General features: G+C 34.6%; 1 protein-coding gene across 2 annotated transcripts in view; it reads right to left on the reverse strand.

Annotated features, from left to right (window-relative positions):
• Nucleotides 1–1,348: 1,348 nt before the first annotated feature.
• The window catches only part of LOC121371900 (serine/threonine-protein kinase 33-like), a 63,106-nt gene continuing 39,651 nt past the window's right edge, over nt 1,349–24,803 (reverse strand). For both annotated transcript variants that reach the window (XM_041498129.1, XM_041498130.1), the window contains exons 7-14: nt 24,124–24,199; nt 22,211–22,323; nt 18,780–18,865; nt 15,787–15,963; nt 9,526–9,612; nt 7,805–7,879; nt 5,547–5,642; nt 1,349–3,023 (exon numbers count right to left, since the gene is read on the reverse strand). In XM_041498129.1, coding sequence (XP_041354063.1) covers nt 2,907–3,023; nt 5,547–5,642; nt 7,805–7,879; nt 9,526–9,612; nt 15,787–15,963; nt 18,780–18,865; nt 22,211–22,323; nt 24,124–24,199 — 827 coding nt within the window. In that variant the 3' untranslated portion in view covers nt 1,349–2,906. The remainder of the gene's footprint in view (nt 3,024–5,546; nt 5,643–7,804; nt 7,880–9,525; nt 9,613–15,786; nt 15,964–18,779; nt 18,866–22,210; nt 22,324–24,123; nt 24,200–24,803) is intronic.

A 24,803-nucleotide genomic window follows, 5' to 3' on the forward strand; every position in this document is an offset into this window, starting at 1 on the left:
GAAAATGTGTATCCTTTATCTGATACAAGTCTAAACTGAATTACGCATTTCGCAAAGTAGATGAATAGATGACATTATTAATAACAAGATGGAAAAACAGGCTGCGTAACTTGACATGACATTGTTAGTTTTTAATACTAATGGTAATATCACTAACTGAATGTGAACATGCAAACTATGGTATTACAAGGAAATCTGATGAGACGAAGTACAAGTAAACGACGACAAATTATAGAATTATGGGAAATCCTTACTGTTTCACATACTTTGATCAAGAAGGTTAACTTAAAATATTTAAATAAAAGCTCTATTTAATAGGCTCAATAGGTAAAAATGTTTTAAGTATGTACAGGAAAACAACAAAACTAACAAGTCACTCCAAACAGCACTGGTATATACAAGTCAAAACATCTACACTAGGTGTAGAGTATTCCTAAAATGCAGTGAAAACGAGCACTATTATTAATAACATCGGCAGTCAAACATACTATATTGGAAAACAGTTTTTATAAATGCAAAGCAATATTGTTTTAATCATCACATTTGTGACATGTTTCTCTGATGCTACAATTAATATTTAGTATTTTTTAATTTAAAAAGAAAAAAAGAAAAACACCCACAATATACTGGGTGGTGTTTGTTATTTTTTGATTTAGCTCATTTAATTTAAGTCCTAAACTTTTTAACAACGTATAAACATGCATTAATGCACCACAGATATGAACCTAATATACAAATTAATGGCATAGTTACCAGAAAAAAGAATTTTTTTTACATTTAATTTGTCCAGTAAAATCCTTCTTTCAACCAGTTATAAGGTTAAGTTTTAGCTAAAATGTTATGGTAGCTAGTGACAGTGAATAGAAATTTACATCCTGTGTAGGTATAGTGTGACATAAAATCGCTTTAGATATAATATTGAATTTTCCCTGCTGCAGATGGAGGAAAATGTGTCGAGTGCCACTAAAAAATCACTCTTTGGTATAACTATAAGAAATTTAAATAATTTTTAAGTATGAATATGTAACTAAATATTAGGCATGACTAACGGATTTGTAAAACCTGATTTGATTACTGATGACTTTGTAAGCATATTTAAATCTGTAAATGTGAAAATATAAGATACATACACTGGTCAACTTAATGATTCTCCATATTTATGAATGTGAACTTTTTAAACTTGTTCATTTATAAATAAATGAGCTAAAACCAAGAAGCAACAAACAACTCTATACAATAATTATAAAATTGAAAAATATTTTTTTCCAAGTAGGACATCAGATATGATATTAAATATTTACATTTACAGGGCTCGATGGCAATTGCCGTCATTGAGATATAATTGTTGTAGAGAGCATCACCGATGGCACTTTAGTGTCGCCAGTAAAGCTCCTCAATGTCACTTTTTTAAAAATGCCATCAAAATTGCCATCAATGAGCAGTTTCACCCATGGCAATTCTTTTAAAAATTACTGTCGGAAACAAATTCTTACGTTCGAGCCCTGCATTTATATAGATATCTCAAAGCCTCCATAAAGCTTAGAAGTTTTCATTTGGAACTCAAATTATGCCTGCATAAGTTCAGTTTAATTTGCATATAATAAAAAAACTAATTATGGCTGTAGCAGTTATTATTTTATTTGGGCACTTAATTGTTTGTGCATAGTGACATAAGTTTATATGCTCTTAAGTTGGAACTGTTATGAGCTAAGGATACCAGTATACACTGCAGATATGTAATCTTCTTTCATATAAAATGTCAAGACTGTTTGCACTTGTGTTTACAAGTTTACGTGGCTGTCTGTGCCCGTCTCTGTTCACACATCACGAAAACACTGTTCACTAAATATGGTTCCCATCTAGCTTTTCCTGTGACCAGTCTTGCAATCCAATATTTGAAGAGAAGTCTGTTGTTTCTTATGACATGTCCAGCAATCTAGTTTTTAAAGAAATCTGTTGTTTCCTATGACATGTCTGAAATCCAGTTTTTTTAAGACAAGTCCAGTAATCTAGTTTCCTATGACAAGTCCAGCAATCTAGTTTTTAAAGAAGTCTGTTGTTTTCTGTGACAAGTCCAACAATCTAGTTTTTGAAGAGAAGTCTGTTGTTTCCTGTGACTTCCAGCAGTCTTTTTTTTGAAGAGAAGTCTGTTGTTTCCTATCACAAGTCCAGTAATCAAGATTTTGAAGAGAAGTCTGCTGTTTCCTCTAGATTCATTCTGTCTTCATGCAGCGTTCACACAAATCATATCTACTGTATTTGAAGTCACATTCAGTGTTCCTCATTTGTACATAAAACAAGGCAAGGCCACCTTAATTTTATTTGTATACCAATAATATCACATTTGACATCACAACCATCCCCAGTTTCTACATGAGCTATGTCTCCAATTTTGTCATAGCTTCAAGCTAATCTGGTCTGTAAATGCCATCAGACATTTTGTCATAGCTTCAAGCTCATCTGGTCTGTAAATGCCATCAGACATTTTGTCATAGCTTCAAGCTCATCTGGTCTGTAAATGCCATCAGACATTTTGTGGGCCAACAAATATTTTTCTCAGTGAATTGATCCATGTGAATGTTCTTCTGCATATAAACCTAGAAAACTTCAGTTTTTGTAGCAGTAAAAATATTCACTGAATCATTTAAAGTGAGGAACATGGTTTTTTTTGGTAATTAAATATAATTGTGATTCTATAACCAACTTCTGTTTTGATGCTAGACCAGTAAATAATTCTTGGTATCCCTGCTACTGGTTCAGCTCCGAAGATAAGGCACTATCATAACAACGGGTAAACTGATCTTGCAGAATTACGATCTCTCTTGAAGAATTTCACACTGTACCTATCTGAGAATTACATTCCACCAGCTTTCTTCTTGAACCATCATTAGAATAATACAAGCTTTCTACTTCTTCTTGCTTGCTGTATTTTTCAAACTACTGTGCATTCTCGTCGAAGAAATGGATTTAGATGCGGAAGGAGATGGTTTCAGGGAAGTTGTCGAAGTTTTGCTGCGAAAACCCTGAACAAAACAAAGTGGTTCACATGTCACTCATATTATATATAATTACAGATTTAAATAATGATTCATATGGAGAGTAATGGTTAAAAATAAATAATCACTTTTTGCAGTGTTTCTTTAATTCCTTTACCTTTGATGGTAAACCATTGTCATCAGAACGCCTAAATAGTTTAGCTTTATTACAGCATTGATACATTCATGTATGTACATATGCTATTGGCACAAATAAACCTAGAAGCATGGACAATTGTTAAAGAAACATGGCAACTAAAATGTGAGAGGTATGTAGTTAGCATTAGCCTAGACCAACTCTCAATTCAATGGGGAGTGGGCTTAAACAGCTTAATGACAGACATTTGTTAAAAAAAATAGATCAACATTTTGTTCTTGATTGGCAAAAACTCTGTATATTGGAAATGTACAGTCAAACTCACGACACCCATCAAAAGTAGTTGTTGGGGACAAGTGGCTGTTATATACAGGTAAAACGTACATTCACATATTATGGACATCCATAGTTTAATGCAAAAACTGTTAGTTCACTTTCATTCATTAATTAAAAGGTTAACTTTAGAATAGAGCAAAGCTGAAACCAAACAAAATGTTTTACCAAGTTGCGGTCAAATATCAGATGACATTACTACTGTTTATATTTTCAATAAAGACAATTTAAATTTTATAAAAATTATTGAAAATCCTTAATAATATGTTTTTTGGGCTAAAAAAACAACAACTCTATAATAATGCCATAATTTGTGAGGATTTTCCCCGACTGCAGCTGTGTGATGACGTACCAAAACCGCTCATGATTGACATAACATAATGAATAACGATGTCATTCTTGTTTTCAAACAAAGTTTGGAACATTTAGTATAGATATTTTGAAAGACGATTTACAATGCTTTCCTAAAAGCAAATGTAGGAACAACACTTTTTGTTTGTTACTCTTTAACACTAGAGAAAAATAAAGTTTCTAATGCAATAGCAGTAATATTTTGTATGGTCAAACATGGTGGCCATCGGGGATTTGGAATTGATCTGAAAAATAACAACTTGCTCAGACCAATGAGAGGATCATTTGGATCACATTTGAAATCTCAGCAAATCAAAGGCGAGCACGGCCATCTTGGATTTAGAATTTGCTAAAACAAATAATAACACTTGGTCAAGGCCATAAGAGGATCATTTTATTGAATCCTACTTGGTGCAACTTGAGAAAAAGTAAAAAATGTCTGTCATTCAAAAGGCCAGAATGGCCATCTTGGATTTTGAATCAGTCTAAAAAGTAACAACACTTGGTCCGGGCCATAAGAGGTCACTTGGACCAAGTATGGCTGAAACCTGACTAGTGAACTTAAGAAGTAAAACATGTGAAAAATTAACAGATGCCAGATGTCAAGCCATCACATAAGGTCCCATGGCCTCTTCGTGGCATCTCAAAATACCATATTAAACATTAATATATTACTGTAGATCCTGAAATTAATGCAATCATAATATTAATGCGAAAAATGCGAGTTTGTGTTATTCGCATTAATATTACGCATTTATTTCTATGTTTTGTATGTGTCCCACATTATTAAAACAAATATTAAAATTCTAATATATTTATAAAACAGAACTGGAAAACAATTTATTGTAGGTGAGACAGACTAACTGTCGAATAGTCCAGCAAGTTATGTGTCACACGCTATTAAAACAAACAAAGATTAAAATTCTAATACATTTATAAACCAACTGGAGCACAATTCATCGTAGATGATACAGACTAATTGTCCAATAGTGCAGCAAGATACCAGCCACGTGTGATGACTGCAGGTTCTTTGGTCACCCTGTCATAAGTTGACACAATCCATTGTGCATGAATGGGTTTTAGCATGCTAATATTGCGGTCGACCGTTTGTTTGTCTTCACTGGTTAAGTTCCCTGCAACTTTGTTGGCAAACAGTTGTAATGGTACATGTATTCTAATGTTTCGCCAGATGTACGTAACTATACATGTTATGTAAATGATTGGCACAAAAATATGCTGTGAGTTGATCTCATTAAAAACATGGACTAAACAGGCTAAAATGATGTGTACACAGACATGTTAGTGAGTTGATATTTCATTGAAGACGCCTGTAACTCGGATTTAACCAAAAAGTACATAGACATGTGTTATTAGGAAAGTTAGTATTTCAAAGGAAGGCCACTCGCATTATAGTCTGTACACTGTCGCTCGCATTAATTTAGGGACGCGTTAATTTTCAGGATCTACAGTATTTAAATCCTAGGGAAAATCGTTTTAAGTATGCATATACACCAGGAAACATTTTGTGCCATGATTTGTTTCAGAGATTACTACACAATTATAATAGTAACTTGGCCAATCATAATTTTAAAAAGAAAATGTAACCTGAATCCTCAATAAATAGTAACACCTAACTTACCATTGTTACTTTCATTTACCAAAATTTTCTTCAACTATGTGTATGAACAAAACATACCAAGACGGCCGACAATCTTTACCATATTACATACCATTAGCTTGCTAGTGGAACTGGAATGTGCTCGGTTTTCATTTGGTATGGGAATCACTCCTGATGCTCTTTGACTTGGACCAGATTCTAAATCAGACTGTAATGATGAAAAGTTTAGAATATAAATAAAATAAAAGTACAATTATTTATCATGATTTTAAGAAAAAACTAAATATTCATATATTAATTATTGTTCCAGTAAATATACATGTCAGTGATATATATAAATCATTTTCAAATAATTTCCTGTGCAATGTTGTCCACTGAAGTATAGATAGCCCATTATAAGCTATACATGTTTTCTTACAAAACATGTAAACATGTACAGTGAGAGAGAAAGATAATTGATTATATGTAAGCTTATTGCTAATAAGTTGTTATCACTGTAATTTCCCCTTGCTACTAGGATATCTGTCTGTCTGCTATGCAGCCACTAGATTTGAAAACAGTCTATTTATATACTTGTCTAATAAAAAGCAAATCTGTATTCAAGAGAACTGTAATATGATCATGAAGTTTAAGAGTATCTTTTCAGCAACTAGTTTTCTTTTTGGTTGAGAGGACTGTTAAACTGACCAAATGTATTAATATTTTTCACTGTAACTAAAATATAGTGAAAATATGACTTTTCACTGATTATCACTTTAAATTCATGGTTTCTGTAGATCTATATATTTCATAGCTATGTATACTGAAGTATGGTAGGCTATATAAACTGAAATATGGTAGGCTATGTAGACTGAAATATGGAAGGCTAATTCCGTACACCCGAAATAAATATGGTATACATCCAATGTTGTTGTGTTTTCACTACCCAGAATGTAATGTTAGTCATAAAGGGATGCCCTGTGAATGTCCAACTATTTTTAGCCCTGTGCAACGATTGGTCGAGAGTTCTCCATGCTGCAATCCTGAAAATCCAATCCATGACAAAGAAAGCACCAGCTGTCAATTTCAACACTACTGCTTAGAATGCGTAATTAACATGTAAAATTTACATATAGTTTGTTCCAGAATATAAATGAATTATCATTTAAATTCAATAAAACATGTGCATATTTGATTTGTTGTAAAAAACCAAACAAATTTGATATTAAAATAGTGTATGAAATTAGCCTTGCTCATTTAGTGTATAATTATGAAACGAAGGCAAATTCTGTACACACTAATTAATATTGATTTCCAAAAGTATCTTCATGTAGATGACAAATGTTTAGACATATTTAAAGCAGACAAATATTTAGTTATCAAGTATCCTGTTCATATGAACCACTGTTGATTTACATACTTTAATCATTTTGAAGTTCATTCTTGACATTAAACTTACTTTCTGTGACCAGTACAAAATCTTCAAGAAGAAACCAGACATCCCTTACCGTTAATGATAGGAGGGCCTGATTTCTTCTTTAAGTGTTTGTACTGGTCACCAAAATGTAAGATCTCATATATAAACAAGGTAGGGATATCATCTAATTGGAATTTAATTAAATTATAACTGCACGAAATTAGCCGATGTGATGTACAAAATTACCCGACGAATGTACGTCATTAGCCAACAAAATAGACCTGGAAGAATGTACAAAATTACCCGACGAATGTACGTCATTAGCCAACAAAATAAACCTGGAAGAATATGAAACAGAGCATATGTTGAAAACATGCCTTCTTCCAGTTTGGAAAAGGGAGATCATTCTAACATAGGCTACATGTGATGTCAGGTGCGTCAAGCAAGAGCTGTACGCCGTATACGAGAATACCCGAACTGACTCTATGTAATAATGTCTTTGCTCAACAATATAATATCAGTCTTTCACTTACTTTGGCCACCTCATGGTCCATTTCTTGTTGTGGGGAGGTGGCTTGCATGTCTCAGTGACCCAGAGAGCTATGCCAGAGGGAGCTTCGACTCCTGGTAGGGCCACTCTGGCTGGATTTGTTGAAGGGAAGAGGCTAGACTAATATGGACCACTGTCGAAGAGGGATGATCTGGGCCAAACTACTCGTAGGAAGGTGCCTAACCGCAGCTCAGCGCATTTCCACTCATATGATAGATGACAACAGAAACTTGAGAGATGGTGCTCAACCGTTGGGAGACCCACCAGGGTGGAAGAGTGCCGGGCCCTATGCCTCAAAAGGATCTAACACAAGCTAACCCCTGAAGGAGCAACTCTTTGGCCCCTTGGAGAACCTACGGAATACAGCAGCTTTTGTTCGAGCCACTGGGATCCCTGTCTGAGCGTACGATGAAGAAGAACTTACTTTGGGACTTGTACTTGATTTTCGGTTCTCACGTGGCTTCTGTCTCTTATGTCCAGACCCATCACGCACATCAGACTGTAATGTAATTAACGAAATACATTCGGTGCATAAGACTAATATAATAAAGAAACTTGTAATTAACGAAATACATTCGGTGCACAAGACTAATATAATAAAGAAACTTGTAATTAACGAAATACATTGGGTGCACAAAACTAATATAATAAAGAAACTTGTAATTAACGAAATACATTCGGTGCACAAGACTAATATAATAAAGAAACTTGTAATTAATGTAAAACATTCAGTGCACTAGACTAATAATACACAGAAACTTGCAATTATGTAAAACATTCAGTGCACAAGATTAATAATACACAGAAATTTGCAATTATGTAAAACATTCAGTGCACAAGATTAATAATACACAGAAATTTGCAATTATGTAAAACATTCAGTGCAGTAGACAAACAATACACAGAAACTTGCAATTATGTAAAACATTCAGTGCACTAGACTAATAATACACAGAAACTTGCAATTAATATAAAACATTCAGTGCACTAGATTAATAATACACAGAAACTTGCAATTATGTAAAACATTCAGTGCACTTGACTAATAGGACACAGAAACTTGCAATTAATGTAAAACATTCAGTGCACTTGACTAATAGGACACAGAAACTTGCAATTAATGTAAAACATTCAGTGCACTAGACTAATAGGACACAGAAACTTGCAATTATGTAAAACATTCAGTGCACTAGACTAATAATACACAGAAACTTGCAATTATGTAAAACATTCAGTGCACTAGACTAATAATACACAGAAACTACTATGCACTGCTACTACCGGCGGTCATTAGTTAGTGCTGTGGGTCAGACCAACTTTGTTAGCGGCAGAGGACGAGGATGCCAGGTGGGTGCAGGAAAATACACAGAGACTGCACCCGTGGAGAAAGTTGAGACAGGTAGGCAAGACAGAGTCGGAGGAAATTGACAGAAAGGGTCGAAACAGATTGAAATCGTGGGAGAAATTGAAGTTTTTTATATTAAGATAATGAGAATGATAGGCAGATGGTGATAGATGAGAAAGATGAATGAATGTGTGAGCCAGCTTTGACAGGATTTGAACCACTGTCGTCAGTTTGATTGTCCAGCAGCTTATCCACTAGACCACGGAGCTTATCCATTAGACCACGGAGCTCACCTTCCATATTATTACTTATTATATTGTCTATTATAGATTTCCCATATTATTACTTATTATATTGTTTATTATAGATTTCCCATATTATTACTTATTATATTGTCTATTATAGATTTCCCATATTATTACTTATTATATTGTCTATTATAGATTTCCCATATTATTACTTATTATATTCCTTATTATTACACTTTTGAGTTAAGTCATGTCATCATAAAGATAGCTATGCCCACTGAGGCTTTCATTATGGGAATCATCTTTGTACACAATATTTAGCATGTGTGTTCTGTAGTCGACTGAATATGGGTACAAAAAGATCCATTGATTATGTGGCATCGGCTAAGTACAAAAATGGTGATCAGCAGTGCAGACCAAAAGAAAGCAATCAGAAAGTTCTGAAAGTGTTAAAAAGGCCTTGACTATTATATTATAGATTATGAAGAAAGAAAATGATGGGGATAATCAAGTATGGAGATATCAGTTTGTCAGTGCAGTTGTGTCACCTACTTTGCTAGCTGAGCTGGTTTGCAACTGGTCTACCTTGAGTGAAACATTGGATTCTTGATGCATCTCAGATTCAGGCACCGAATCAGGCTGCAATAAAAAAAAATATCGACATTCAGACTTGGGATTAACATTTTTTTACACCATGGGCACTTTCACAAAGAAGAACCACCTTGAAAAATCCATAGCCTAACTATGTTCCACATAAAACAAATTCAGATTGATTAACTGGTTGATTAACTGGTAGGTAAATGAATTAATTCAGATTTGATAAGAAAAAGAGTTTTTAAGAGTTAATTTCCAAAACACAATATACCAATATGCCAATTTCCAAAGTTTGGAGTTAGCTGTGAAGGTACACTGATGTTAGTACGAGAATAAAGTTTCCATTCAAATGCGATCTGGGTTACTTTACCAGAATGTATTATATTGTGTTAGCCTCCACTTAAATTGAGAAATATATGAAGACCGAGATAGACATTTTTAAAGCACAAATGTACCTAAAATTATGAACAAATGATTGATTTAATAGATTCTAAACCAGAAATTGCCATGTTACAAACCAGGGTCACATGACTAAACCTAAAACTAAAAAAACAAAAAAAAAACTGATTCCATTCACTATTGTAAAATATCTTATTTTCATGAGATTAAATTTTTACAATCTAATGAAAATTAGTTAAATTGTGGATATTCTTTTTCGCGAATGTCTCAATCCCCTCAATAAATAATTTTTTTTTTTTTACTTTTTAAAAAAAAATTGATATCAATAATTTTTAACCTTGGTCTGGCTAAACTCAGGTACTAGTAAATGTGTGCACTTTTTCCAATCTTCAAAATTTGTGTAAAAAACTAAACCCAAAACCAAAATGAAATTTGAGAGAGCAGTGCTAGCTTAAGTTTAATTTAAATTATTTATTTGCATCAAATATTTGTGGTGTCAGGTAGAGTATACAACCATTTGTTCACATCTGAAGATAAAATATCGACCGAGTCAAAACTTTAGCCATTTGCAAATTTTATTAGCCAATTTTTGTAAAAATTAGCTAATAGCATGAGCCCTGGTTTATGCCTAAAACATTTTTATATATAAGTATATAAAGTGAAACCTGTCTAAACCGGATCATGTCGCGGGCAAAAATATTTATCTGGTTTTGACAGGATCCAGTGTATAGGTTCTAATAGACCAAATCAATTCCTACTGCCGATAATGTTAACGTTTACTAATAAAACTGATATAAGCAGCGTTTTAACACACCCAGGAAGTACAGCAATAGAAAGTGTGGTACCTCACATCTAATCTAGCTGCAAGAAAATGGGGGGTCGATCATGTATCATTTAAGAGATTTAATTAATGTTTTTAATAGCAACTGTCATTTTTGCTGAAAATTGCAGTTCCATTTTTGGGGGTACCCCGCATTAGTTTCAACCTCTGGTATATACTGCACAACAACTGTATAACAAATAAAAGTGTATTTATTTACTGTCAATGGATAATAGTATTTGCACAAATAATCAATGTCACATATTACTACCAATCACACCCACAGCTGCTTTTACTCCGTAAATATTTGACGGTGCACGTCGAACTTTGACATGGAACTCTCTTCTTTGGTACTATGCAACCTATACCCCCAAAAAATATAGTTTTCATGACTATCAGGATCTTCTGTGTTCTGATATGATGTGACAACATAATTGAAGGTATTGTTCCTACAGTGCAACCTGATTTAATGTACACCTCAGGAAGCATCAGTGTTATGCAAAGTTGTATACAAATGCAATGTATATTTAAAACAACAAATAAATAAATAAATTTATTACCTACGAGGTACAGCATAACGAGGGTCATATTTATCGTACGATTTCCCTCGTATGTCATAACTAAATCGTATGTCCTCCTGACATTGTCGTTTAACGATTGGCTGTTGTAAGAGTACATTTCTTTCACGACATTCCACAAATACTACTTTCTTCATTAATACACTTTTATTTTGAGTGTAAGCTGATCACATGCCGTAATGACAAATATGTGTTTTTAATTAATTTAATAAAACATTAATTGATTATTTATGGTAACTTGTATTATATTACGATGTAGTTGTGACACATCAAACACTTAATTATGAATATAACATTCACAACTGTTAGAAGTCTATACTGAGGCCGACGAGTCACTTTTCGCACCCTTGTTTTGGCTTCGTACATAATAAATGTAGCATATCTTACCGTAATTTCACTTGAAAGCCATATTTAGTAAAAGGTACAATGTTTTAATCACAAGATTTTCTTCAGACACATTCAGGTGCGTTAATAACGTTCAATTTTTTTTTTTTTTAAATTCAATAGTAATTTTGCACTGGAATTTTTCCAGCATTCTTAAAACGGAAACGTCATGTACCCAAGTTATAGTTATTGTAAGGAGATGCAAAATGATGTCATTGGAATACTGACGTCATTCGAATTCAAAACTAATTATTTCAATTGCTGTGTATTTGTTTGCTTTTTAGTATACACATGTTTTGCAATTTACAGCTGTTGATACATGTGTACTTTTTACTTATGGGCATATAAATATCACGTGACTTTAGAACAGGTTGTGATTTGGTTATCAAGACATCAATGAACAAACATTACTCCGCCGTTAAGAAAACGTTAGTTTGTAAACAATGACTGGAATGTTCATTTAGCAAGACAGTTCTACGGTAATAAACAGAATATTATATTTGTGTCCACGACAGACGATGTTTACGACACTCGTGCCTAAATTATCGCAATATATATGATAATTTAGGCACTAGTGTTGTAAACATCGTCTGTCATGGACACTCATATAATATCCTCTATATACTATATTACTACCAATCACACCCACAGCTGCTTTTACTCCGTAAATATTTGATGGTGCATGTCAAACTTTGACATGAAACTTTCTTCTTTGGTACTATGCAACCTATATGTGTTTTAGACTACAGAGTTATTTCCCTTGACATCGGCATCGTAACTGTAAATGAACAATGTAACTGTTAGACTAATAATAATGTTGTAATATCCCAATTTGGTCAATCTTTAAACTACTGGATTAATTTGTGACAAAAGCCACATTGAGTAGGTACAAGTTTATAATTTTTATTCACATAAATTCACTTAAGATGTATAAATACATGAAATAAAGTTCATATTTGAATCAGTAAGTATTATATTCGTGGGCTTTTCTAAAAAAAAAAATATTTTAGATAATTAGGCAAAATAAATTAAAAGGTGCATTTACTTATGGGCATTTGTGACCGGCTGTCCAGTATTTATGTCCATTATTCCCGATAACATTGGTTTTCTGACCAGAATTGTTTTGTTTTTTTAAACAAACTACGATTCATATCCCAATATTTGGTGATTTTCGTTGTTGGTATAACGATCAAATTTATTATCACAATCAGCTATCAATCCCTGAAAATTACCTCGATGTGCCACCATTGTTGTCAAACCACTTTTTAAACTAAAAATTTCAAGGTATTTTCCACTGAAAAAACTAAACAAAAGCCACAATCTGGTTAAGAAATCTTTTTTCTTTTATTACATTTCTGATTCTGGTGAGTACCGTATGCAAAACAGCAGGAAATATGAATTAGGGAATGCAGTCTACAGTACCTTGACTGGTGTGACATCGGGCAAGATATCTCGCCTGCAATAGTCAGAAGGTTAAGTAATTTTCTTATTTAGGAACCGACATTAAAAGACAAAGAAAAACAACAAATTTCGATGTAATTTAGTTTTTACCACAATTAAGGTTGAAAAGTGACATAATTCCACATGACTACATTTAGCCTGTGGTGGTCGAGAAATTTTTGTTCTTTCTTAGCAAAAGTCAGTGTGTGTACTTCGCAGAAATGATAACATTTTCTTTTGGTATTTAGTGTATAATATACAAATAAAGTCACATGTGTGTATTTTACCCTACATTTAGCCTTTTCTCACTGTGTTAGTATTTCATTATCAAAGAGTATTGACAAAAAATCAAAGGTGAAAACCTTAATGTGTGAGCATCTGAGATTTGTCTGAAGATGAAAAGAACTTGCACTGTACCAGACAGGGCAATTGAAAACAATCAAGTATTAATTACTCTAATGTCTGTTAAGCTGTGACCCATGACATAACACTGGATGCTGCTTGGCATAAATTCTGGTCAGCACTGTTTTCTGGTAATCATATTTTTGTTAAGTTGACTCTTCATTCATTTACACTATGCCGGTTTGTTCAGGTTAATTAAGGATTTTATATTTCTGAACCAAAAATCAATCCAGTTTCCGACATGGACAGGTTCCGTTTTATCAGGTTTTTAATACATTGTTTAAATATTAAGAAAAAATTTGGGGACCATGAAATTTGTCCGGTTTTGACTATTTTGGTATATTCAGGGTCCGGTTTAAACAGGTTTCACTGTAGCTATATATTTTTAAATATACATTGAGAGGAACATTCACAGATGCAACGATAACACAAAATCCAAATGGAGAAGCGAAATGAAAAACTTGAAGCCATAGCTTCCAGCAGTTGGAAACATAATACGTACTTCCTGCATTTTGACTGCATCAAAGCAAGAGAAACATTTACTGTAAGTAGGAGGTTTCCATTTTATTACATACCCATTAAATCTTACTATATAAATACAGTCCTGAATACAAAAATGAAATACACTTTTCCGTATTCAACTCAACTGCCGGAACTATGCCATATTCAACCCTACTATTTATAGCACATGGTTACCCGGAATGCCCTTAGCAATATGTAAACAAAGTTGGTGCTTGGTTTGAATTGCCTGTTAAAGCAGTTAACTGTTATGCATGTTTAAAATGCTATTTTATGGAACATTTGAACTGAAAACAGACGAAAACGGTGATGAATATTTACAGTTTAATGAGCGCGATACCAAAACTAGAGATGGGAACACTACTCACCAATGAGCTTTTAATGCACAATTAAAGTCGATGACAGTCACTTTTTGGACCCTTGTTATGGCTTCGTACACAATAAATAAAACATATCCAACGGTAATTTTGTGATATGATATATTTGACAAAAGGTACTTTTTATTTCTTTCATCTTTTAAAACTTAAAATTAATATTTTGTCCAGAATTCTAAAAAAAATTTTTTTTAAATACCGACCTGTAAACAGCATTGTCTGCTTGTAAAAGAAATTTGACAGGGGTCAAGGTTAGTAGACTAGTTTTTATTTTAATGTGGCGAAGCATTGTAATAATATAGCTAATTTTAAATTTAAATGACGTCAGTATTCCAATGACGTCACTTTGCATCTCCTTATAACCATAAACTGGGTACATGACGTTTCCTTTTTAAGAATATTGGAAAAATTCCAATGCAAAATTGCTATAGAATTTTAATACTATTTTTTACCATTACTAATGCACCTGAATGTGTTTGAATTTTGTGATTTTTTTTTTTACCTTTTACGAAATAAGGATTTGTAGTGAAATTACGGTAAGATATGCTATATTTATTGTGTATAAAACCAAAACAAGGGTGCGAAACGTAACTGCTGTCGACTTTATATCAACAATGACATCACATGCACAGTCTCCTCACGTAGAAAACTTGGATGAATCGACAACCGGATTATTCAGTGGAGCGATGATTTATGGAGGCACATTTAATATAAACTTCAACTTTTCAGCAATGAGTAATTCCATGAACATCAATAAAAGAAAACACACCGATGATGACACAGACATTGAATGTATAATTCTTGACATTTTTGTAACATATTACGAGCAAATTAAATATTACATTGTTCATGAATTTTAGCTATTACAATATCATTAAAATTATAGGTAACTCTTCACTCATTCTTTCTTATTTCTGTTTATTGTTTAAATAGAACTATATTCCTATGTGTAATAATTGGTGGATCGTGCTGGGGTGTCGTTCAACATTCATTCATTCACAGCTGACCTAATTGTGGTGTAAATTTAGAAATCCCCGTCATTAGCTAGCAGTGTTACAATTTTTTAACTATTATTTAGAAACAAAGTTCCAGTTTAGGATATGTAATAAATACAAAACTACATATATGTGGTTTTCTAATTTCTGTATTCCACTCGTGTATTTCCTGCCGGAAACCCCTCTGCCTGCGGCATCGGGATTTCGTGTAGGAAATACACGAGTGGAATACAGAAATCAGAAAACCACATATATGTAGTTTTGTCTATGTATCGACTAGCTACAATGAGATGACCTTGTTTACTCACCATGTCTGTGTGTTCTGCACTGCCAATGGATAAAATTGTGGACATTTCACCGTTTATTGCACTCGACTCGTCAGAACTCGAACTGTCTAGCCCAGCCTCGGATCGCCTTAACTCAGGACCCCAGGTTTTCATCATCTCCAAGACGTTTCGCGGCGCACTGTCATCTCGAGCCTCTCCCTAGTGGTCAAACACACAAGTCCATGCGGTTAATGGTTGCTTTTTTAAGTCTTCACAATGTTATCTCTTGGATATCAATAAATAGTTGTGGTAAATAATTTTAATGTGCTTTTCGAGGGCGATTTATAAGCCACTGTAATAAAAATGATGAGCTAGCCTTGTTTGATTTCTAAGAAGCATGGTGCTAATGTAATAATCGTACTCATTTCACTCACAGTAAACCAGGAATATAAAGATAACATGATCATTTCACACTAGGTTGACTGTAACAAGCGAAATGTTTCACTCACAGAAAATCAAGAATATATAAATTAAAGTGATCATTTCACACTAGGTTGACTGTAACAAGCGAAATGTTTCACTCGCAGAAAATCAAGAATATATAAATTAAAGTGATCATTTCACACTAGGTTGACTGTAACAAGCGAAATGTTTCACTCGCAGAAAATCAAGAATATATAAATTAAAGTGATCATTTCACACTAGGTTGACTGTAACAAGCGAAATGTTTCACTCGCAGAAAATCAAGAATATATAAATTAAAGTGATCATTTCACACTAGGTTGACTGTAACAAGCGAAATGTTTCACTCGCAGAAAATCAAGAATATATAAATTAAAGTGATCATTTCACACTAGGTTGACTGTAACAAGCGAAATGTTTCACTCGCAGAAAATCAAGAATATATAAATTGAAGTGATCATTTCATACTTGGTTGACTATAACAGGTGGAATGTTTCATCACAGAAAATCAAGAATATAAAGATAATTAAAGTGATTATTTCACACTAGGTTGACTGTAACAGGCGGAATGTTCAGATAACATGATTATTTCAACTAGGTTGACTATAACATATGGAATGTTTAGATAACGTGATTATTTCACACTATATTGACTATAACAGGCGGAATGTTCAGATAACATGATTATTTCAACTAGGTTGACTATAACATGTGGAATGTTTAGATAACGTGATTATTTCACACTATGTTGACTATAACAGGCAGAATGTTCAGATAACATGATTATTCCATACTAGGTTGACTATAACATGAGGAATGTTTAGATAACATTATTATTTCAACTAGGTTGACTATAACAGGCGGAATGTTCAGATAATGTGATTATTTCAACTAGGTTGACTATATCATGCAGAATGTTTAGATAACATTATTATTTCAACTAGGTTGACTATAACAGGCGGAATGTTCAGATAATGTGATTATTTCAACTAGGTTGACTATATCATGCAGAATGTTTAGATAACATTATTATTTCAACTAGGTTGTCTATAACAGGCGGAATGTTCAGATAGCATGATTATTTCAACTAGGTTGACTATATCATGCGGAATGTTCAGATAACATGATTATTCCACACTAGGTTGACTATAACAGGCGGAATGTTCAGATAACATTATTTCAACTAGGTTGACTATAACAGGTGGAATATGTTTAGATAATGTGATTATTCCACACTATAGGTTGACTATAACAGGCGGAATGTTTAGATAATGTGATAATTTCTCACTAGGTTAACTATAACAGGCGAAATATTTAGATAATGTGATTATTCCACACTATAGGTGGACTATATCAGGCGGAATGTTTAGATAACATGATTATTTCATAGTAGGTTGACTATAACATGCAGAATGTTTAGATAACATGATTATTCCACACTAGGTTGACTATAACAGGCGGAATGTTCAGATAATGTTATTATTTCACACTAGGTTGACTATAACAGGCGGAATGTTTAGATAATGTGATTATTTCACACTAGGTTGACTATATCAGGCGGAATGTTTAGATAACAAGATTATTTCACACTAGGTTGACTATAACAGGTGGAATGTTTAGATAACAAGATTATTCCACACTAGGTTAACTATAACAGGCGGAATGTTTAGATAACGTGATTATTTCACACTAGGTTGACTATAACAGGCAGAATGTTCAGATAACATGATTATTCCATACTAGGTTGACTATAACATGAGGAATGTTTAGATAACATTATTATTTCAACTAGGTTGACTATAACAGGCGGAATGTTCAGATAATGTGATTATTTCAACTAGGTTGACTATATCATGCAGAATGTTTAGATAACATTATTATTTCAACTAGGTTGTCTATAACAGGCGGAATGTTCAGATAGCATGATTATTTCAACTAGGTTGACTATATCATGCGGAATGTTCAGATAACATGATTATTCCACACTAGGTTGACTATAACAGGCGGAATGTTCAGATAACATTATTTCAACTAGGTTGACTATAACAGGTGGAATATGTTTAGATAATGTGATTATTCCACACTATAGGTTGACTATAACAGGCGGAATGTTTAGATAATGTGATAATTTCTCACTAGGTTAACTATAACAGGCGGAATATTTAGATAATGTGATTATTCCACACTATAGGTTGACTATATCAGGCGGAATGTTTAGATAACATGATTATTTCATAGTAGGTTGACTATAACATGCAGAATGTTTAGATAACATGATTATTCCACACTAGGTTGACTATAACAGGCGGAATGTTCAGATAATGTTATTATTTCACACTAGGTTGACTATAACAGGCGGAATGTTTAGATAATGTGATTATTTCACACTAGGTTGACTATATCAGGCGGAATGTTTAGATAACAAGATTATTTCACACTAGGTTGACTATAACAGGTGGAATGTTTAGATAACAAGATTATTCCACACTAGGTTAACTATAACAGGCGGAATGTTTAGATAACGTGATTATTTCACACTAGGTTGACTATAATGGACCGAATGTTTCACTCACAGTAAACCAGGGCTGGTCCAGCACCTCAGCTGCCGACAGTCGATGGGCAGGGTCAACTGTTAACATTCCTTGGATACATTTTTGGGCTACAAATAAAGACAATATTACACTAAACAGTATATTTATAATTAATTTTATATAATTTAGACCATGCTTCTATACAACAAAATTATAGTTTACCACTAAATCAACTTAATATCACAGCTATTAAAACACACAAATTAAAAGTCAGTTTCCTGTTTGATTAAAATGTGTAGTGTTCTACCTACTGTATTGTACTAGTGTTAGGATATATGGGGTTAATCATTGTTAGAATATATGGGGTTAACTTTAAATTCGTAGTTCAAGTTCAAGGGGGTAAATGAAGCCATATAAAATAGTTTCTACTTGGGAGGGGAGATACTGGTCCGGATGTGTGTAATTAGCAAACCCGTGTCTCTCTCAGTGCTGAGATAAGAGCGTTTATGTTTAATTGTTGGCACCAGGGAGGAAGGGCTAACCTTGTCAGCACACATTAATTTGCATACTGTTTTTCTCCTGTATGCACAGTGTAGACAAAAGCAGTTATTTACGACAAGATGCTTCGCTTTTAATCAAGCAACATAAATGACTTGATAGTATAATAAACTATTTAACTAAATATATTTCATTTGCATCATCTGCCAATCAGATATCACATGTGCAGGCCATGGAAAGAAAAGACCAATTAACTAAGAAAACACTCCGATTATCATGTCAGTATGTGAGTTAATGTATGGACAAAATATATAATACAGTTATTTTGACACTTTGACAGTGGTGGTTTATTTTGTATTGAAAAATAATATATACTTATTATGGGATGGATATTATTACAGAACATTGTGATGCATCCGTAAAAATCTGGTACATTTTGTTTCTTCAGTTCTAAGACTAATTCCTGACGTGACACGTTAAGTATTATGTAACCACTGGATCGCCAGAGGGCGTATTCACCGAGATGGTGCAAAATGGCTGCGCCCATATACATAATAGCTGTCACATTTAACCGTTTTATTAATTAACTATAAGATTATACTTGTTGATATTATGCAATAATGTGCATTATATATCGTTGAATATACATACCAGTCCAAAAGCCCTGATTTAGCATTCCTTTAAGGGCGTTTTAAAAAATATACTTAATACACTTCTGATGTTACCATAATTGTGCAATTTAACACCAGGTGAGAATGTGTTGGTTAACCGACTTATTCATTAGAACATATGTCTATAACTTGTATTGTTTAGCCAGTCATAATGCTAAGGTGCCAACAATAGCTGAGCTGATTACTGTAAATCAGAAAATGTTGGCGAGCATAAAATATTTGTGAATTTAGTGAAGCCATGCAAAACGCTAACATTTCATGACACTAAATATAAACTAAAGTCAGATTAAAACAAAAATCAAAGAAATATTTAATAACGATTTAAATTTATCAACTGTGAACAATTCAACTGGATTTCAGAACCAAGGCAAATAAAACATCGTCACATATCCTATGTACACTGCCGTTCATGGCACAATAATTAAAACTATTGTCACATCCGGTGCAGTGTCAAGCAAAGCAAAACGAAATGTCTGTATTATGAATACAGTCTTATAGTTTCAATGTTTCTAACTTTTAGCAATAAAGACACATAATTGTGGTTAAAAATAAATTAGTTCTGTCAAAGTGAGAACAGTACCAGAACATTGATTACTAGTACGTCTCAGTTGAAAATCAGCTTACGACCCCTGTACACACAACAGACTACTGTTGGCCAATCCCCAACCAACATTATAATAGGGAATAAATATTGTTTAAACCAATAGACTACTCCGAAAACACGTTTTCATGTTTGGTTGTTTCGTCGGCGATTAACTGAACAAACAACAGGCTATAGATTAGGCAATAAATACAGCAAGCAATACTAATTAGTTTAGATGTATAACACTGTAATGTTTTTATTAAAATTAAGTTGGAGACAAGCAGCGTCACTTGGATGTTTGAGGCTATATTTCAAACCGGAAATAGTGCGCATTGCATAACATCAAAAAGTATCTTAGTGTTCTTGTGACCAGTCAGTTGTGAAAAACCCCAAAACAGCCAAAGTTTTTTTTAAAGTTTGATATACTGACCCTAACCCTCACCCTAACCCTAACCCTCTAACCCTAACCTCCAAACCCTAACCCGAACCCTGAATCACTCCATAATCCGACCGAAAAAAATCGCATGCGTTTCCGCACAGACGCCGTACGAAAATCGCATTATCGGAGGCTGGACTCAGGATAGGTGTGTTCGAAACTTGTCCCTATTAATTAGGAAGTTCCTGTCCCAAGTCAGACCCCCAATCTTATTGGAAACCGGACTCGGAATAGGCGGGTTCAAATTCCTAGTGGTATAGGACCACATTAAACTAGTTATGATTGATTGTCATCCTCACCCTCTGCTGCTAATAAAGCTGGTTTGACCCGCGGCAATAACGACTGCCGGTAGTAGGGAAGTATAATAGGTGGTTGCAAGTAGGTCTTAGCTGCCAGGAAAGGAAGTAGCTGCATAATAATAATTATTATCCATATGTTTAAAGACATATTGGTACATATTAAAGCAATACATCCTACTAGAACGTCAAGTGGGATGTATTTAATTAACTTATTTTCGTGCTTAGATCCATTTAAGGTTCAAGGAAGTTGTCCTGGGCACACAGCTGAGGTATCTGGGCTATCTGTATACGACATTGGGTTAGTAGTTGTTAATTGTTAATGGTTAGTGAGAGAGAAAAGGGTGTACCAACTGCAAGAAGGGTACACCCCTCACAGACCCACCATGGAATGTGTTTGTATTGTTTAAATATTTAACTGCCTTTTTACCTTTCAATTTCAGGTTTCCGTCTGTTACGACTTGCAACTATAATGGATTTTTTTTTAACTCAAATTTCAATTTCAGCCTGCTTTTTTCCCCCTTCTTTTAAAAAAAATAAGATGAACACTTCAGCCTGCTTAAATGAAGATGGCAGTTATGGGAGAGGTAGTTGGCATCTTAAGTGGTTTGTATTACGAGTGTGTGTGTGTCTGTGGTTTGTATTACGAGTGTGTGTGTGTCCTAGTAAGGTCGCTAATATTTTCTGATTTACAGTAATTTTACTTAAAGAGTCTAAAGGCATTTTGTTAACATGGCGGAAATAGCAGAAATATTCCAAAACAGAGAGGCAACAAACTGTGATAGTGGTGCAGTGAGTACTAAAGAATGTCTTTGGTTACTAATTTTCCTTAAGAGATAAACTAATTGACTCTTAATTATTCTTCTACAACCAGTCCTATACTAAATTCCTCCAAATACTTAATAAACAAGCAAATATTAAGTCTTAAAGATTAGAAAACGGTATTTTAGTATTTCCATTGTAAAGAAAAGCTGGCATCAGTTAATTACCTTCTGTGCTCACTGGTTTCCATTCCTTAAAAGAAAAATCGATGTCTCCCTTTTTGATACAGCCAACAAGTGTTTCATCATCGACGGCAGGGAAAGGAGGGGATCCACACAGCCTATCAAAACAGAAAACAGACTGTTATTAAATGTAAATAATGGCAATCCTTGGCTCCTGTCTACATCAAAACATTTATACCCCTTGGGACCCTGTCTACAACAAAGCATTTACTGATGCCTTGGGTACTTTGAATCACAGCAATTACTGATCCATATGGTTCCTTCTATATCAATGTCTTTACTGATTATCTGGACCCCTGCTCGCATCAATGTCTTTACTGATCATCTGGGCCCCTGCTCACATCAATGCCTTTACTGATCATCTGGACCCCTGCTCACATCAATGCCTTTCCTGGTCATCTGGACCCCTGCTCACATCAATATCTTTACTGATCATCTGGACCCCTGCTCACATCAATATCTTTACTGATCATCTGGACACCTGCTCACATCAATGTGTTCACTGATCATCTGGACATTGCTCACATCCATGTGTTCACGGATCATCTGGACATTGCTCACATCCATGTGTTCACTGATCATCTGGGGCCCCTGCTCACATCTATGTGTTCACTGATCATCTGGGCCCCTGCTCACATCCATGTGTTCACTGATCATTTGGGCCCCTGCTCACATCCATGGTGTTTACTGATCATCTAGGCCCTGCTCACATCAATGTGTTCACTGATCATCTGGGGCCCTGCTCACATACATGGTGTTTACTGATCATCTGGGCCCCTGCTTACATCAATGTGTTCACTATCATCTGGGCCCCTGCTCACATCAATGTGTTTACTGATCATCTGGGCCCCTGCTCACATCCATGTGTTCACTGATCAACTGGGCCCCTGCTCACATCAATGTGTTCACTGATCATCTGGGCCCCTGCTCACATCCATGTGTTTACTGATCATTTGGGCCCCTGCTCACATCCATGGTGTTTACTGATCATTTGGGCCCCTGCTCACATCCATGGTGTTTACTGATCATCTGGGCCCCTGCTCACATCAATGTGTTTACTGATCATTTGGGCCCCTGCTCACATCCATGGTGTTTACTGATCATTTGGGCCCCTGATCACATCCATGTGTTCACTGATCATCTGGGCCCCTACTCACATCCATGTGTTCACTGATCATTTGGGCCCCTGCTCACATCCATGGTGTTTACTGATCATCTGGGCCCCTGCTTACGTCAATGTGTTCACTGATCATCTGGGCCCCTGCTCACATCAATGTGTTTACTGATAATCTGGGCCCCTGCTCACATCAATGTGTTTACTGATCATCTGGGCCCCTGCTCACATCAATGTGTTCACTGATCATCTGGACTCCTGCTCACATCAATGTGTTTACTGATCTCTTGGCTCCCCTGCTCACATCAACGGGTTTACTGATCTCTTTACCACCCTGCTCACATCAATGTGTTTACTGATCTCTTGGCCCCCTGCTCACATCAATGTGTTTACTGATCTCTTGGCCCCCTGCTCACATCAATGTCTTTAATGATCTCTTTACCACCCTGCTCACATCAATGTGTTTACGGATCTCTTGGCCCCCTGCTCACATCAATGTCTTTACTGATCTCTTGGCCCCCTGCTCACATCAATGTCTTTACTGATCTCTTGGCCCCCTGCTCACATCAATGTCTTTACTGATCTCTTGGCCCCCTGCTCACATCAATGTCTTTACTGATATCTTGATGGATAAAAAAGATAGCACAGGGTGAGGTGGGGGTTTGAAAAAGTATCTCCTCTGAGATGGATTTTAGATATTACGAAATTAAATGATTTTGACTGTTTTTCACTTTTTGCAGGTCCTGTACATGGCCCTGATTAAATCCAATAGGTGAATACTCACAATATATAGCAAATCACTCCCATAGCCCACACATCACACTGCTGGCTGTAGGTTTTGTTTTCTATGATTTCTGGAGCTGAAATGAGAAAAAATATGACATAACAGTGTTCTTGAAAATCTGTATCATAAAATTAATGTTATTTAAAAAACAAATAATAATAATAATAAAAAAAATACAAATGAGTTATGGACTTCTTTCTCATTCCACTGCACATGTGCCCGTTGCGGAGTTACTCGAGGACGCAAACTGCGAGATCTCGCCAAAATAGACCTATCTGAAAATTGGGGGGCAAAAGCAATGGGAGGCCACGACCATTGTTCAATTATTAACTGTTCTAATCGCATATGTCCGGGAAATTCGTTATCCTTCCATCGATATCCAGCCAATGGATATCGGAAACGTTTGTGGGTAATCGTTTCACGTAGAAAACGATTTTAATGTTACTCTAAGTACGAGGGTTTGTTCGGTACATTTTGTAGGAGGGAAGCCAGTGAACGCATAAGGCTTTAGTAATAAGGGACCAAAACCATACCGGTTCTGTACAGGACATTCCTACACAGGGCAGTCTAGTATACTTAGATATAGTGGAAAACACATTAACAGTAAAGAAAATAAATATATATTTTGTATATAAAGAAAATATATGTATATTTTGGATTATACTCAAACAAATATATCA

Source organism: Gigantopelta aegis, chromosome 4 (genome assembly GCF_016097555.1).
Source record: "Gigantopelta aegis isolate Gae_Host chromosome 4, Gae_host_genome, whole genome shotgun sequence".
NCBI classification, from domain to species: Eukaryota; Metazoa; Mollusca; class Gastropoda; order Neomphalida; family Peltospiridae; genus Gigantopelta; species Gigantopelta aegis.